Raw genomic sequence first — 18859 nt, 5'->3', positions numbered from 1 at the left:
TCATATTGACAGTGTGTGACAGCCAAAGTTCGTGTGGTACTTCCAGTGAGACCTTAGTGTGATGGGGATTGCAGAAACCTGGGTAGTCGCAGAGCAATTTCCTTGCAGGAAAATGCTTTGATCTTGTCAGAAAAGAAGCTGTAAGCTGGGGTCCACCCAATGCCTGCATATCAAAAGGCTGGTGGCCTCTGACACCACCAGACAGAACTCTCCCAGTGCAGCCGGACAACTCACAATTGCATCAGAGGAGTGTCTGAACACTATCCATCTTGAAAAGATAGTGACAATCCCTGCGAGAGAGATTAGCAAAGGATTTTTCTCCAACGTGTCATTCTTCTGCACTTTCAAAAGTCTTTGTCCATATAAGCAAAAACTACTTTTATTCATTCTGATTCATCTTAGGTCACTTCCTTCTCTGAAGTGCTAGGTCATGACAGGAGATCTGTGAAACAGTAGCAGAGTACAGGTTTGGTCACCAAGAAAATATCAAGAATGGCCTGCAGAATCCCCCATAATTCTCATGACTAGAAGAAATATAAAAGTTGGATTCATTACTCTGCTGCAATCCCTGAGCAAATATTCCATATTTTGAATAATTTGTCAAGATTTACATGCGTTGTAGCATGCTCTTATGTGCCTTCAAGTAATTGATAGTTTTCAAAATCTGTAAGGAAAAAAATACACCAAACGAATTTGTTTAGATGAGTTCAAATGACACCTTAAATGAAGTGCATGCAGGCAGAAGAAAATTATAATATTGTGAGATAACCCATACTGAAAGAGTATACCAGAAAGTTCCAAGAGAGCAGAGAAGACGCTGGAAGTGTTTTCTGTATCTGTAAGAAAGCTACAAAGAGTAAATTAAATTATTTTATTAATTTTTTGACATGAGTAAATACAAACCATTTATATTGATTCTTGAGTATACTGATTACCTAAGAGAACAATTCAGATTTATTGTTCAGTTAAAATTAATTAATGTTTCAGTTACATCTCTTTTCCAGTTTAGAACAATCTGGTTTAAAAATATTCTGTCCACAGGGAATAGGTTAGATGAATTAATTTTCTGTTGAAATTCACAGTGTTCAAAAATTCCATATCTTCTTTCCTCAGATAAGAATCAAAAACCTGGAGAATAAAAGTCACGAGAACATTGCAAAGACTAAAGCACACATTTTTTTTCAGTATTAGTATTCTATAACTTAGATGGTCTGGTTTTAAGTTCTTGATAAATAATATTAATTAAAGGACCTTTTTTGTTTTAAAAAGCAATTTTTTAAAGTTTAGTATATTCATTTTTGTGAGAATCTGTACTTTATTTTTAGCTCATTAAGCTGAATATATTATTAGGAAAAGCTCAAATCTGAAGGGAAAGAATTTAAGTAGTTGAGAAAGTGACACGCGATAGTTTGGATGGATGTCATTGTACCCAAAACTGTAACACACTTTAATATATGGAGCAATCATTAACAGGGTGATAAAACTGCTAATATACTCTTGAACTTCCTACTAGTAGTTCAGCTACAGAATGTTCCTCAAAGGGCACTGACTGGCCAAACCACTATCAGGATCACACACATTCCTCTTTGGGCACAGGACTGAGATCTGCTACAATCTCTCTGTGCAGTCTCCTTTGAGCAGCACATCCCACAGTTCTGGCCACATCTCCAGTGCCTTACAGAGGGATACACCTTATAACACTGGAAACACAATGCAGGTACTCAACATTTTCTTTCAAGTGTGTAGATATCTTACTGGAGGCTGCAAAAAGTTAAAAAACTAGGTACAGAAAAAGTCTCCCAACACAACAACACAAAAAATTATCAGAAGGTTGGCTTATCTGTTATTTTTACCTAATGCACAATAGGGAGAGGTGAGCTTCAAAGCTTTGGGAGGGGTATGGCAATGTGGAAAGAGTTAACTGCCTTGGATTCAATCAGTAGCAGCAAGAGCTGCACTACCTTTACCCCCATTTTCAAAAGCATGGGTTAACCACAGAGGTGTGAATATTATGCAGGCGTCTTGGCCTACTATGTTTGTGAACTTACCAATATTACAGTTTATTTTCTACACATGCTACTCAGAAAATAATACCTTGGAAGTCATGCTGGGGGGACAAGTGTGATAGAAACACTTCTGCAGCCTGATTAAAAAAAAAAAAAAATTGAATATTCACTTTAAAAACTAATTTCTATTATTTTCCAATGAAAATTTTTTAGGTGCCTTCATCTCCAGTAATAAAAGAGATGAAAACCAGAGAGAAAAAAGAAAATTAGGAAAGGGAGCTACTCAGAGTCAGGCAGGAAGCTGCTTGGCTGCACAGAAAATGGCCTCGCCCTTTCCACTGACTTTTAGTTTATAGTTTTCTTTTCCTTATTTGTTTCAAGAGCTTCCTTCCATTAAGAGTCACAGAGCTCCTGGAATGGCAGCTGACTGCATTTAGGTAGATAGCACTGATAACTTGCATCTTGTTTTAAATAATGGTTTATCTCAACTGAAAAGGAGTGTCCCAATCAGTCAATACCATAAATGACATAATGATAGGGAAGAAAAAGTCCCTTCAGTTTTCTGGTGTATTCCCTGATCCTACTGGCAAGATGGGTTACACAGATGAAATGCATGCATTGATGTATCTTAAAAAGAGTCACTGCAAAAAGGTGAACAAATCTTCTCTTTAGGGGAAGTTTGTTTTACAGAAATAAGAACAAGAGGAAGAATTTCAACCCTGGGGAAGAATATGCATATAATTCCAAGAATTCACTTGAGGGATAAGTTCTGAGTTTAAAATGAAGCAAAACCTTAAAAAACTAAGCACCTCTAGGCTAACTGACCAAAGAGGAAATAAAAAACCAGAAATACTTTCTAGCTTTGTATGTCCAGCACTTTTATACCCTTTTGGTCTTCTGTGTTCTGCATCTCCTACCATAAATCACTCCCCTCTACTACTCCTAAATCTCGTTAGTCTTCACTTGCCAATTTCTTATTAGTCGTCTTATTTCTTTGATCAATGTTGGGAGTAATTTATATGAAGTGACGTGGACTTACTCTTCAGCAGCCTTTGCTTAAGAAGAAAATTATTACTGCCAGAGTAATGCCAGTGTAATTGTAGATAGGAGCATAAAATATGAATCCACCAATTCTGTGTTTCCTTCTGCAACCTCACCAAAAGTAAAAAAGAACTTGCTCAATGATTCTAAATTAACAAACATGATATAAAACTAGTGAATATCACAGTCAAAGGAAGAGGCTTCAGTGATCTATCCCAAGGCCACAGGAGATAACAGGGTTTCAGTCTCTTGAGCAATTATAGTTCTAGCAGAAAACAATGGCTATTAGTGAGGCACAATGTGCAAAACTCACACCTGGGAGAAAGATAGCTTGGGTCAGCTGAGTGTCAGCACGTAAAATCTTGCATTGTCTCAAATTACACCTCATTTAGTACATAGCTAAAATTAAACTCTTCTGTAGTTCTAAAGGCACTAATTGGCAGCAATGGAAATGCTAGGAAAGATTACAAAATAATAATTAAAAAGCCCCAACACAGAAAGAACTCCTGAATCAACAACAATTCACCCTGAATGTAATTAGAAAAGTATCAGATTAAAACTACAACTTGGCACAGCTACTCCTTAAGAAGAATGCTTTTTTAGTAATACTATTCCTCTCATTACTCACTGAACTGCTTAGATACCATGACCTAGACTGAGAAAATTTCCTCGCAAAAGCAGGTGCAGACACCAAAAACATTGTAAAATCTCTTTGACAGAAGGAACACTGAAGTACATTAATGAATTCAAAGCCATTCTCACACTAGCCTAAGGTCATCTATGTGGGGCATTAACAAGAAAATCTGGTTTAATTCCAATTAGCTCAGAACAGGGAGGTGATCAGTCAGATTCAAGTGCAAAAACTCAGAAGTGTTCTAATGAGCATGGAGCTCTAGTTACGTAGCTTGTCTTAACTGACCTTGTTCTGATAATACTGGAGCTGGAATTTGCTAAGCTCCATAAAGATTTGGTTCCTTTGGCACATCTTTTATGTTGGATGCGGTATGTTGATATGATGTCTGTTTCTTTAGAGAGAACTAGAGGTGAAACTCCAACTTGTGTTTCATAAATTCTTAGAAAGTCATCACTGCCAAAAGCCATATTTAGGGAATGTCAAGCACATGACTCACTTCTAGTCCTTGTTTTATTAATTCAGATGTACTGTGAAGCAAGGAGTCCCTCAACAGCACAGTTCAAACTTTTTTTCATATTGCTAAGGCACTGTTCTAAAAAGTGACTCTTCAAAAGCAGCATTAGCTGATAGCCAGTGGTCGAAAGGTTTATTTCTGGACAATCTTTCCAACTTTCACTTAGTCATTGCCACAGTTCTATACAAAAGCCTAAAAAAAGCCTAAAAATTACATTTGTTTTAGAAATGAACTGTTTGGAACTACTGAACTCCTCATCACAACAGCTGAACCAAGTACAGAGCTGTTCTTAGACACCTAGAGTGGCATTCCCAGGTGCTGGAGGGCCCCCAGACCATGCTTGAAACTAGAAAATAAAAACCTTGTTCTGGAGATGGTGTATATTTCTCAGAACACCACACTGTGCAGGTATTAATGAACAGCATTTCATACAATATCTTGTTTTTCATAGAAATTATTCTAGAGGCAAATATAAACAAATTTTTGTGGACAAGTTTACCAGAAAATACTAGACAATAATTCTGAGTAGCTGTTATCCAAAAGGTAAATTTGTCTGGATTTTAGCCAAGCTGTATAGAAGCTCCACACTTTGAGGACAAACAATGCACGCTAGAATATGTGATTGCTGTAAGCCACTTCTTGATAAAAAGCTAAGAAGCTTTGTTTCACAATATGACTAAAGCAGAACAGCACTGGGAAAACTGCCTCAGGAAGTCCACACACAATATAAATCATAATCAGATTTTCCATACCTTTCTAGACACAGGAACTCCTAAAATATCAAACCAATGCAACTACAAGCTGCATACTAAGCCAATAGATTCTGCAGGCATATTTCTCAAAACAAATCTGTGAGCTACATATATCCATATTCATCTCTCTATAGAGATACCTATTTAATAAGAAAATCTGAGGAACAGTGTAGTCTCTTAATGGGATTTCCTGAAAGTTTAGCTTTTGAAAATGAAAGTTAACTAATTCACACAGAAAGCTACAAAAAAGTCATCCCAATTTTCAGTAAGTAATAACAAAGATGTCTTTTTGGCTTTTGGAGCTTGCTGCTCACCTCTCAGCCCTGCAAATATTTTATTTGTACCTGGACTTGTCTGGAAAGATTTCTACTTTGGTTTATCTATGGACTAGTAATTAATACATTAGAACTCTCTGAGTCAATGCCACGGTAATGCTGTGATGTGCATAAAACTTTTTTGGTGATGCTCAGATATTGTGTATTAGAATGAGATTACATTTTTGATGGAAATTTGCAGTATATTGTACAACATAAATACTGTTATGATAATGTCATTAACTTTTCTTTTTTTTAATGCAGCTTTTTCTTCTTCCTATATCGTATCTCTCTAACAAAGTACTTGAAAAATTATTTCATACTCAACACCTATATTGCACACTAGCAGGTAGCACTTTTGCCCTACATTTTTCAAGGAGTATCTCCTCATTTGAATTAAACAGCCTGATGCAGGGACTGAGGTATAAATAGGAGTCTGCATGGACTTCAGTGAACTGAGGAACAGCATTTAAGATGGAAATATAAAATCTCTTTGAGGGTTGTACAAAAGTGCTACCCTCAAAAATATCTTTTGTCTGTTGCCAAGGTTAAGGACTTCAAATCAGTCATCATTATTAGCAGACATCACTATCCTGATTAGATTCTTACTGTAACCTCTGAATTGAAATTACATGGTGTGACTCACTGATCCCCGAGGAAGCAAAAAAACTTCAGACCTTGATTCACACAATAAAACTTGGATCCCAGGAAACATGTCTCCCATCATGCATTCCATTCAGAATTTCAACATCATCTTCTGCTATTGTAAAATCGAACACCTGTGGGAATGCATATACAGTTAAAATCATGAACACAGAGAGAATCAACAACTTGATACATATTCTAGTGTTTACTGACCAAGATTCATTTAAATTCAAGGCCAAATTTTTATATATTTTTCCTTCTGAATATTCTTATATTTTGTCATAGAAAAATACTCCATCAAGCTGGCAGGCTCCATTGGGTCTTTTGCTCCCTTAGTGACTCATTTTTATTTGCAGACTATTAGATGGTTTTGTAGCACTCTGGCCTCAGGCAAGGATCCAAGACAAGGGTAGTATCAAAGCTGTTTTGACAGCACTCTCTACTGTCATTTCCAGAGGTAGGTGTAGGAATACCCTGACAGCAATCTCTTTGGAAGAATGAGCTCAGTATTTCACTTACATCCCAATGTTCAGTTTAGAGTGTTACAGTTCTCTTTCTCAGAACTTTAGACAAAGAGAATTTTTAGAAAGTGTCAGGACATTCACAAAGCTAACATGCCAAAGACTGTGTCTGTCTTTTCTATGACTCTACTTTGACAAAACTCTCACAAATCAGCTAAATACAGAAACGGTACTACAGTGTCTTTGTACTAACTCAAACTTGAAAGCAATCACCTGTCTTCAAACACAGGTTCTTACAGCCACTACCTTCTCCTGTGGCCACACCTGCAATGTGAATGATGGTGTCAGTGTTTTCTTAGCGGGTGTCCTATTGAGACATTATCATCGGGAAGCTGCTTCTGTTCTCTTTTCAAAGCTCCTCTGTGCTCAATAAAAAGATTCTGTGGAGCCTGAACTGTAGCCAAATGAGCTCCTCCCCATCTGTTGCATTATCCAGCAACCACTCTTCTGGAATGATCCTTGTAGTCAAATCTCACTGCTCTCTCAAGCCTTTTAAGCTTAAACCAGGGACCAGTCAGAGAACTCGAAACCCTCTGTATTATACACTGAGGGTTTAATGAGGACCAACTTGACCAGAAGGGGTAGAGACTCAGGCCAACACAGAAACATGAGGGAAAGAAAAAGAAGGGAGATGTGATAAACTACACTCAGTGACTGTGCCAGTTCCTTCCTCTCTCAATCTTAAGTGTTTTAAGTTTGGATGTAACACACATTCCCTCAGTTGTGTGAAATGAATTGGTGGTGCCATAGAGTGAACTCTGTAAAAAGTGAAATTAATCTGGATATAAAACATTATCAGGGAAAATAGAAGTATAAGGAAGGACTTTCAAAATGCTTTTGTTCTCTGATCTGGTTCCCAATACAGTACCACAAGCAGCTGAGCTTGTACCACAGAAAGCAGTGTGTATGTCAGAATAAACGGTCACGGCAGGAACTGTATAAACATGCATGGCCACCAGCAGAAATCCTCATTACATGTATATTGATTCACACCTCCACACATACACACACAGAAGGATAAGAACAGCAGACAGAAGTTTCCTGTCCTCTTGCAAAGTTTCTTCCAGATTTGCTATAGCAGTTCATGCCCCTATGATATTTTTGGAAATAAATTGTGGTTTTCCCTACCCTAAAGAAAGAACACTTTCAGATTAGAGAAATGGAGAGACAAAGCAAGTAATGAATTAAAACTATTTGATAGGAAAAGGAAATTTAAAAAAGGTGCGGAGGAGGAATCACGCTGGCAATTCTCATTCATTCCCACTTTTCTTTGTCCAGCCCCTTCGTGCTGGAAGCTTTTCTGCTCATTGAGTAGAAGAAGAAGGTAGGGGAAGAGTCAGCTCTTGCAGGACTCTGATCTCCTTGGAAGGTCTTTATGTTGGAGTTATCCCCAAGTGAGTCTGAAAATTTTCATAAACTGTTATGCATAGCATCCAAACTCCTTCCATTTGACCTATGTCAAAAAACATTTGACCTATCACAAAAAGAACATCACCATAATCAGATTAGGATGATCTACAACCAGACAAGTAATAAATAGAACTATTAATTACAAAAATAAACTTCAAAAGGTCTTCTATGGATTTTTCTTTATACACAGTGATTAGCTCTCCAGATATTTTCTGGTATTTGTGATAGTTTTTTCCTACATTGTGGTTATTTCCTGGTACCATAGTTTGCCAATTTTGACTGAGTTACCCCAGTATAAAGCTGGGAAGGAAAATGGGAAAGCAAACCAAAATATTAAAACTCTTAGTTTATCTTAACCTCTTACCTGGACCTTAGTCAGACTTCAGTGTGTAACCAAATCTTACCTTGCAGTTTTCCTCTATCCGTTCTGCCTTTGTAGACTTTGGAATAGTGACAATCCCATTCTGAAACGAATTATGCCTCTCATCACTAAAATCTGCAGATTTTAAGAAAATTATATATCTTCAAACCATTACAAGAAATTCCTTGCACCTTCTGAGGTTTTAATTTCATTTTCTGGGGAACACTGACATTTCTCTATGCCATTTGCAACTGCAGTTATATACACTGGGTTGATTTCCAACGCATTATACGGTGTGTATTAACTCAATACATTATTTCACTGCTTAGTGCTTTGTCCTGAATGACATAAATGGAATGATGAGGGATACTGCTTATAACATTTACTTTGGAAACATCTCTTATTGGTGGCTTTTATTCTCTACAACCAGATTATTTAAAATAATTAATATTTGAAATAAGGACATGATTTGTGTACTACATTCTAAATTTCCAGTGCAGTCATCAGTTCACACAGTATCAACATAATGAAAGCAGAAATACCTTCTGTATAAATTCTGGTTTGATGCACAAACTCCAAACTATTTGCATGTTTTTCCTGAGAAAGGAGACACATTTTTATTACCACCCTCCATTACCTGTATGCTCCAGCGTATGCAAATCTGTGCTGGAGTTCTGCCATATTTCTTTGCCAGCTCAATGACTGTAGGATGAGTGAGCGCTTCACCTTTGGCTAAAGGACAGTAGCCTTCAAAAACAATATCTCTGCTCCTACAATAATCAACCAGCTCCTGAGGTCTTTGGAAAGGGTGGTATTCAACCTTAGATAAATAGAGATAAACTTTTAGTAAAAACCCCAAGAGTATATTTTATAGAAAATATCAATTAAAAATGAAATTAAAATAATTTTTCTCTTGCATTAAAAATAGAACATGAGTGAAGTCATTGCTTCTGGCAAGTAGATGTAAGGTATTAGTTTTAGAAGATACATGAAGGGTATTAATCACGTATTTTACCAGTAATTGGCACAACAGTATTTTATGTTTCCCTCAGAAACAAGATGTAGTTGCCTGTCTGACCTGGACTTTCACTATTGCTCGGTTTTTAAGAAATATATAGAAAGTGGAAGTCAGCATCAGGTAATTTTTACTGGTGCTTTGAGACTACTTTCTCTTCCTCAGATCTATGTCCTTTCCCATTTCTTTACTAATGATTCTTTCTAATGATCTTTGAATTGCCCAGGTGAGGGGAGGGGCCTGAGCAGGGTCTGGGTTTGCAAGTGACCAGCCAGAACAATTTGGTTAGGGGGAGGACCTGACCTTGGCAGCAAAGCCTGTTGGCATGGATTGCCCATGGCAAATCCTGTATTCTTTGTGTGATGTCACCATCAGCTTTGTGCAGCGAGGCAACCATGGTGTGGAATGACGTGTAAAGGAGACCCTTTGTAGGAAGGAAGATCACAAATTGCCAAGAATCAGTTAAAAGACGAAAAGTAATAAGCTTAAAAGACACAGTTGTTGGGAGCAAAAGGAAAAAGAAGCTATTGGACAGTAATGATCTCAGAGGAGAGACATATTCTGGCATGTAGCTAAAGCCAGAAAGGAAACTCCGTAATGTTCCTTAATACATTTATTTTTATAAGTATTTCACAGCGTATTCATTGTAAGAAGCATGCATTACTCTGCATTTAGATGAAAGTGGGTAGTGTTTTCTTATACAAAATCATGTGATGTATTTTTGTGACTGGTCATCAGCACTGTTCCAGGGATTGAACTCTTACGCATTTTGAAGAAAAATACTCTTCTGAGTAATTACCTCAATACATGGAATCTGGAAAATTTCTCCTGCCTCAAAGAGGACAAATGAACATTTCCTGTTTCTCATCTTTAGTACATGTTGTCTTTTCAGACAACAATAGTCAGGAACAATAGGCTGGCAGTCATTCAACATGAGCTAAGAAAAAACTGTGCCCCTGGAAGGCTGGGCTGAGTCAGCCTAAAGCTGCTATGATCTAAATTACTAGGTGGACTCGGGAACAAGGTTCAAGCAGCAGACATCCATGTCTTCAACTTTGATGTTTCTTGACCTTTGAGTACCCTTTGTATTTCATGTTTATACGTGTAAGAGCAGTGCTTAGGTCATACAGTTATTTACTTGTTTGCACCTGAGCTGGATTTGAAATATTCTCATTGTATCTAAGCAAAACTACGAGGGGAGAAACGAAAGAGCAAGCAAGGTGTATTATTGGATTATTACAAGAGTAATAAGCAATTTTAGCAAATGTTCTTTACAGTAAGTATAGCAAATAACCTAGCTCAGAAAATATTAAATAAAGAATGATGTATTTAGGATCAAATGCTGAAACATCTGCAGTGCCTCTATGGCATCATGTGACTTATTCAGCATTTATTACTAATTAAACTGCAAGTAGAATTTACCTGCTGGTCTAGGAAGATTCCAGGCAGCACAGTTCCAGGTTACACCAGAAATATTTAAATTGAGAGCAGTATGCTGAATATCACCTGCTTGCTTCACAAGCAGAATACAGAGCAACAACTACTTCCCACCTGAAAAGATCATACTTTGTGCCTTTCACTGAATCTAGAGACTCCCAAATTTTGTGAACTGAATTCTGACACACAGTTTTGTGTTATTAGAAGCAAGTATTTTTCTTCTGTAATAGATTACTAAAATAATCAAATGCATCAAATAAAATAAGCACTTTTGAATTTAATTTTTTTCAATGAAATATTCTGAAAGGTTCTATCAGCATCTGAATGCAAGGCACTAGGATCCTGACCTACTAGAGGCATAAGGTGAGTGGTCAACATTTGCTTCCCCTCAAAATAACAATTCTTGCTTCCTGTCTTGCCCCACCCTTGCTATTTTCGTCACCAGACTTCTCTCAGGCGAGGGCTGTCTGTCACATGATGACAGAGGAAGATCTTGATCTTTTCTGCACTCTATCCTGACTGGTGTGTAAAAACTGGCATCTGTTTAACAGAACGGTTTGCAGTTCACATTACAGTGAACTTCACAGCAACTTCACAGCTGCTACATGCTCAGCCACAGGGGATCTCCAATGAAAGCACTGGTCTTCTACAACAATCATAGCAAATGGGGAAAAGTTGAGCCGAATAACAATCCTGACACGTGGCCCTAGAAAGTCATATCTCAGATGATGGTGCACAGAGGCCTTACTCTTCCCACCTTCCTGTGATCCTTTTCATGTGATAAAGTTTCTGCACATCTGGAACCCAGTAATTTTCTTAATGGGAATGCTGTCTTGCAATTTTTTCTCTTTATGAAACTGAAATACAAGCCTATGAATATGTTCTATATGGAAGAAGAGTTTAGGTGAGTTTAAGTACAAAGGGGTTGTTTTCTAATGTCTCATATGCATTTCTACCTTGTACAAATTTACACAATAGAGCTCAATATTAATGGCAATATCAACAACGTAACCAAGTCTCTCTGGGGTCAGTACACAGTAATTCACACTTCTCCAGGACTGGAAAAATATTAATGAACATTCCTACATGGAATTCATAGAGGAACAGTTTATATTTAGGTTCAGTGCATCACTTTAGTAAATGAAACATATACATTTATTAAATACTTATAAAATATATTTTTCCCGTAATGAGTGACAGGGTATGAACCTTCAGAGAAACTTCAAAGATTTCTTTGAGCTTAAATCCAAACTTCCTACTGTCAAGTCAATTACAAAACTCTGGCACACAAACCTGGAACTTCTAGTTTGTAAGTTTCACTCTACATGATGCTAGAATAAAGTACCATCATTTTACAGTGTTTACCAGTACGTTTCATAGTATATTAATATTTTGAAAGGTGCTTGCTTATTAATAAATAACTTAGCAATACCATATTCTTGAAAAGTCAGGCCTTTCCTACTGCTTTAAAAGACATGATGATACTGGGTTTTTTCCAGGAACTGAGAAGAAAGGCAGTACTTAAAATTTGGTTTGTAAAACAGAAGTATTGCTTAGTTCTCCTGCCTTCCTACTTTCTCCTCTTCACAATAAAAAAAAACAACAAAAACTTTCAATTTTAACATCACAAAGGGACTGTTGTAATTGTAAGAACACCCTGAATTCTAAAAGGGAAGTATTTTTCCTCCACTTGTTTCTTCAATATTTAGACTTTGTATACAATGACTATTTGCAAATGTTTTATACTTAGTAAGTCTGTTGAAACAGAACTCTATTTTATGCATAAATGTAGTGAAAAAACTATTACAAATTGTGGGCAGTGAAATAAGAACTCAGTACAGCATTTCCAGTCCCAATTTGAATTTAGGAATTCATTATTTATTTGATGGTACTTAAGTGATCTTACCATCAGACACAGTAACTCTCCAATACTAGGCAAGAAACAGAATACATACTTTTTTGAGGATAAATTGAAGTATGGTCTGTAAAATTCCTTTAATTTTAAAAACATATAAATTAATGCTAAAATGAAACTGTTTAAGGTGGAGCACTTGGCAATAGTATGGGTAATTCATTGTTGGTTCTTGCTTTCAATTCAGAATGATGCTGTGTAGCACCTGAAAGAAATGACTAGCAAGGTCCCTCTCTTACGCCTCATCATCACCACCACCTCGACTTTTTGTCTCCTCTTTTTTAGCCTCAGAAAAAGAGTTTTGTCAAATAGCACCAAGAAGCAGCTTGTCTCCATGAACACCACTGAAAAAGTAACATTTTGACATTGTGGGTAAGAGGAAATTTCAGAACAAAATCACTTTTTCCTTCCAGTGATTTAGTAGAACATTGAAAAGTTACTATTATTTAACAGGCAGCAACAATTCATGCCAAACTCTAGTAAGTCTTTGTAGATGTATAATTCCTGAACCTTGATAAATTCACCAATTATTAAACAGTCATCAGCATGCCCACTTTATATATTTATATATTTATATTTTTCAATTCCTTATTTTGAGTAACTGAATTTAAATATTTTATATGGTTTTATGCTAATTTAACATTAATTGTCCTTTAGTAACCTTTAGTACAGTGGACAGCTAAAATCAGAGTTATTTGGTTCTGACAGTCACACTCTGAGCAACACTTTTATGGCTGTTCATGACATTAAAACATAAACAGCTGCCAGAAATCCTGGCCACCTGTACCAAGGGGAAAAGCATGTGCCTGCACTCCATCCATTCCAGTTCCCACATCCCTGTCAGCATACACACACTTTCTCTGGCAGGAGGTGGAAGGAATGGGAGCGTGAACTTCCAGCACAGCTGTAGGCAGAAACCTGCAACAAGGGAACATTTGTCGAGTGTCCTGGCAGGCTGCCGGTACGTAGGTGGCCACCCTAGATCTGCCTAGGGCAGCAAAAAAAATTCTGCCAGGGCTGTCACAGCACCTGCCTAAATGAGGAGTTCACCGAATTTACATGAAATAGGAAATGAGGGGGGAGCAAGGGAAGGGCACCCTTACATGGATGTGCAATTAACTGAGGCTCTCAGTGTTGCTTACAGGAAGTACAAAAGTATTTGAACACAGGCTTTCCAAAAACTGGTTCACTCTGAAGATGCTAAATGTTCTGTGATTCTTGAATTTTATTTCTAAACTGGCTATCATCAAAAAACTGTCACAGGGACCGTTTGTTTGTGTCTTGTACCCAGACTCAAACAAGTAGACTGGGAGAAACTGGGTGGGAGAAATATGAGGAAGGACTTCCCTACCCTTCGGGTCATCTTCCTGAATGGTTTTCACTACACAAATAGAAATGAGAAAATAAATTATATGAGTAAGAAAATAGTTTGGGTGTAACCTTTCATGCATAGGAGTGGGGAGGAGGTTGCTAATCAAAAAACCCAAAGTAAAACCCAAACCCAAATACTTTAAATACATGTATGCACTCACCTGATTAACATGTGGAGTAATCACACAGTCTTCCTTTAGTTGCTCAAGATGGCTGATAAGAAAATTGCTTACACCAATTGACTTACACAAACCTAAAGAAAAACAGAACAAGAAGAAGTTTTGGGACAATCCTAACTACTTGGGTGGATGATTTGAAAAATATCACTTTCAAGAGACACAATTATTTTTCACATAATTTCTGTAGAGCAAAGTACCACAAACGCACATTGAAAAACAGCACTGCAATCTAGTTTGACAGTGTTATCTGAAAGTGTGGCCCTGTCACAGTCACATTAGGAAATCATTTTATAATCTAAACACACTGGAAACTCCCCAGTGTATAAAAACTCCAGGCTAAATTCTGGGAAAAGCTAATGTAGTATAAGCAAAGAACAATTGCACTCCACCAGAATGAAAAGAAGGAAATGGTGTTCCAAGCAGCTTGCCAAAACTAAAGGAAAGTGGAACATTTGCTGAAGACTAACACGGTGTGAGCAATACAACCCAAGGACATGTAGCCCAAATAAACCATGTCACACTGCCTATTTTCTATTAGATCATTACAAGATGTTATGTAAAACTCAGTGTAAAATCTTCCATTTAATGAGCAGTATCTAGCAAGAACCATGAAGCTTAAAATTGTAGCTACATTTCTCAGCTCCTGACAAGCAAATGAAGTCAAATGGGACCTAGGTGATATGAAGGCTATTTTCTTAATAAATCTCAAGAGGGCATGCATGTGTACAAATGAAGAGCTGACAGGCCAGAAGTCAGATGTCTTCCTTCAAACCTCAGATATGATAAAGGCCAACTCCCAGTCTTGGCCTGCCACCACCCCTCAGCCCTGACTCATCTGGGATAGTTTGGTCCTTCTGCTTTACACTAAGCACAGCTGCCAAGGAAGGCAGATGGGACTAGGCTAGGACAGGTCTCCTTAGGCTCTCTCTGCACTCTGTGGACCATGGCTCAGACTAATTTCTTCAATACTTTGTCTGGATTGCCTTGAGCTGCATTTCAGTTTGTAATGCTACAGATGGAAAGTCTGTCTCTGTGTGTGAACACACAAGTCTGATCACTGTTGTTAATCCAGTATTTATTTGAGCAGACCAATTCTATAAAATGCATAGATATGTGTACCTATAGACAAAAAAAAAAAATCACATTTTTCTAGTCCTCTATGAAATTCTAAGTGAAGTTACAGCTTACTGTTAATTTGTATAAACAGATTGTTAAAGTCTTAAAAAAGAATAAAATCAGCTTTCACGTATTTTAGCAGCATCAGCTAAAGCATAAACTGCACCAAAAAACCCTGCACACATACTATTACTTTCTAATAGTGGAATTCCAAAAGAAGAAAAAATATATTAACAACTAAAATGCCAGACATCTTTCCCCTACAAAAATTATCGTTGTTCAAGATGTATAACATAATTAGGTTAAAACCTGCACTATAGTGATTTACATAATTTGTATGTAATCTGCCAGAAGGAGCAAAAGCTGAGCTTTTGATAAACAACCCTGGAGTGTCAACACTAATAAATCATTATGCCACAGCAGTCAGAAAAACATGGTTTTAACACAATGGAGAGCCAAAATATTACACACTATTGTTGAAAGCTAAGGAGTTACAAAAAACATGCCATTATTGCCCTTGAATAATAAAGCTTTCATTTTAGGTTGAAATAAAACAAAATTCAGTAACAGACATGAAATAGTACATTTCCACAAAAAGCATCCATTTTCCTCTTCTACAGTATACTCTAAGATGTTTTGCTTCTAGCATATTTCTCACAGGAGATTTTGACGTCTGTTCCATCATGTTAGATTTCCCATCAAGACATTTCAGGTCAGTCATGTTTTGCATTAAAAGTCATCTGAGCCATTCCTAAGAAAATCAGTATTATAGCATTTGTGTGTTTAGAGTGATGTCCCACAGAGAAAGCTTCATTCAAAACTGCCAAGAAAGTAAACATTTTCCCAGAAAACAGAGAAATAATTAGAATTTTGATGTTTTTTTAGAACCTGTATTTTCTTAAGGGAAACTTTTTTGAGGAACTTTTTTTTAAAGGGAATAAACATAAAACATTTCACTTTCATTAAATACACATACTTGATAGAACCCTTCATTTCAACTCCATTGCCTTAGGCAGTTAAAGTGTTTTGATTTTTGCATTAAATTACAATAAAAAAAATACAAAAAATAATAAAACAATTGCACAGTCTAACTGTATTAAAAAATCTTATTTCAATGCATGGTGGAAACAGGAATTCAAAACACTGGAAAACAGAGCTTAAATTTGAACAATCAGTCAATGGATTCTACTCTAGAGAATTGCTTCAATTTGCCTGCTGGAAGATTAACACAGTTGCTTTGCATTGTCCAAATCACAGGAAGAATGCCTTTAAGAAGAAGATTATACAGAATTATTTCCACATTTACATCTTCTGGGTTAATTCCTAAGAAAGAAGATTTAAGAAAAGATGGATAAGAAACAGAAGGTCTGGGTAGCTCCAGGGCCTTATCTGACAGATTGACACTTTTCACTATGTCTATCAAAAAAGATCCATGAAATTGTATCAACAGTAGAAGTAAAAAACGTGTATATTGAGCAACTTGTGTAAAATGGTTCTGACTCATTGCCTTGAAACAACCTGGGAGATGCAGGGAACATATTTCCTTATATTTTCTCTCATGGAGCACCAACAAAGGTAAGTTCCCCAGAGCTCCTGCCATGGGTCTCAAAACCACCAAAATGCTCTTGAAAATGGGGCAGGTTTTTTTTGTTTTTGTTTTTTTTTCTTCCTGATTTAATACCTGTTTAGAAGGCTTAAAAATCTGATTTCAGACAATTCAGGCATAATACATGTTACAGCCGTTGACTGCAGGTGGTTTTAAAGTCCATACTTTGTTTTAACTTAACCATTTTAACTAGTCCTGAAGTTCAGGTTTCCTGAGATAAATTTTGCAATATATTAGCTAAGTACCCTTAAAATATCTATTTTTACTGTCTTATTTACAAACTCATAGAGCTCTGACTAAGGGAGAGAAAGCATCCTCCTTATCTGCTTGAGGAAATGATTGGTCTGGCCCCCATGAAGCAGATTTTGAGAAAGTGCCAGGTGCAATAAACAAAGAGTTTGCAATTCCCCATTAGCTCCCAAAGCCTCCTGTTACATCTTCTGAGGCTTTGTTCTATTCCTTGCAACTCTGACTTCACAGGCTGAAAGAAAAACATAGGAACACTGGTTCTTTTATGCATGCTAAAAACCGACTGACAACACTGCTGGAACAGAAAATTTCATCCAGCTTTGAAAGCCTATCATGAAACTCTGCAAGATACACTAGAAAACATATGGGCAAAACAACAGTTGATTATAATGGGGAAAAAAGTAAGGATCTTTCCTATTTTACACAAAAAACCTTGGCTCCCACCACAATGGTAATTTCACCACACTGTATTTCTCCCAGCTACTGTGAAGCACTACATCATGCTAATGGATTGGTTTGCAATATAGTTGAGTATTAAGCTTAAAGTATTTTGTATTGCAACTTTGAGAACGATTGGGTATTTTTATCTTTACTCTGTATAATACCAATTATACAAAGTTTGATGGGCACTGTTAGTCTTGCAACAGAAAAGCATAAATATACTGTCTTGGCACCACAACACTGTTTTAGCACAATAGTGAGCCTTATCTTTCTCCAGCACTACTAACGACTTTTATCAAACTTCTAAATACCTTCTGGAATATTAAATATACAAAGTTCAGATGAAAAAGATTTTGTACATTACAAAACTGGATACCGGGTTTGTGGAGCTCATTTTCCTCCCCCTCCCTGCTGCTCTACATGAGTCAGAGCAAGGGAGAATTCCCACGTCGAGTGAACAGTGCCCATTCTGTTGTATCTTCTATTCAGGCCACAGAATAAAAACACAAATGGATCTACTTTTCACAAGAGGTCAACTGCAGTCAGTGTATTTTTATTAACGAAGGTTGCACAGGTTGGAAAAGTCCACATTGTCTCTGATACGCACACTGGGTGTAAATTCACTGCTCACAGAAACCATCCAAGATTTGATTTCAGCATAACTTGCTGAAGCAAAGCTGTGGGCTGAGTGTGCCCCACATGCAGACTGAAAGCCAAAGCCTTGATAAAAAAAGCAGGCTACTCTTAGACAGAATCAATGAGGGATTAACTTCTAAATCTGTGAAATAACACGTGTTCCCACAGCACTGGCTAAAACACATAGAGAACAGAAGGCTAAGTGCCCCTCTCTGAGACACACAGGAAGACTGTGGCAAAACTGCAAATATACAAATCACACTTCCTCCTCCAAAGGATTTCTCTTTAGCCTATTCACTGCCACGGTACAGGTGCTTGTCTGCAATTGTGACCATTACTCCTGCTACATGTCACCTGTGAACCATGATAAACCATGAGGACAACAGGACAGCAGGCCTGAGTAGAAATCAAATTGTTATCTTCCTGACTGAAAACTCATCACAAGCAGTTTCCACAACTGTTAAATGGCTAAACAGCATAATGCAGCATACTACTGACTTAATGCACACTGTCTCTGACCCTGGCTCTAACTACTTCAATGCAATGTTATTTTAGTTATGTTGACACATTTTTTATCCTTACAGTTGACATTACAAACCAGGCCAGATAAAAATACCCTATGCACTACATGGGGCAAAATCAATCCCACCATACCTTATTTCAATAATGCCACCACACACTGTGACGTGAAAATGTGAT

General features: G+C 37.1%; 1 protein-coding gene across 2 annotated transcripts in view; it reads right to left on the bottom strand.

Moving 5' to 3' along the window:
- Positions 1–856: 856 nt before the first annotated feature.
- The window catches only part of LOC310912866 (putative oxidoreductase ZK1290.5), a 44542-nt gene continuing 26539 nt past the window's right edge, over positions 857–18859 (bottom strand). Inside the window, exons 4-8 of one of the 2 annotated variants that reach the window (XM_083867821.1) lie at positions 14095–14186; positions 8836–9018; positions 8242–8301; positions 5939–6040; positions 857–1128 (exon numbers count right to left, since the gene is read on the bottom strand). In XM_083867821.1, the coding sequence (XP_083723947.1) occupies positions 5945–6040; positions 8242–8301; positions 8836–9018; positions 14095–14186 (431 nt within the window). In that variant the 3' untranslated portion in view covers positions 857–1128; positions 5939–5944. Of the gene's footprint in view, positions 1129–3200; positions 3313–5938; positions 6041–8241; positions 8302–8835; positions 9019–14094; positions 14187–18859 lie in introns of those variants that run through there. The other variant, XM_083867822.1, reaches the window with a different exon arrangement.

Source organism: Zosterops lateralis (assembly GCF_965231275.1).
Source record: "Zosterops lateralis genome assembly, chromosome: 9".
NCBI lineage: Eukaryota > Metazoa > Chordata > Aves > Passeriformes > Zosteropidae > Zosterops > Zosterops lateralis.
The sequence above is the reverse complement of the archived record's forward strand: the minus strand, read 5'-3'. Positions and strand labels throughout refer to the sequence as shown.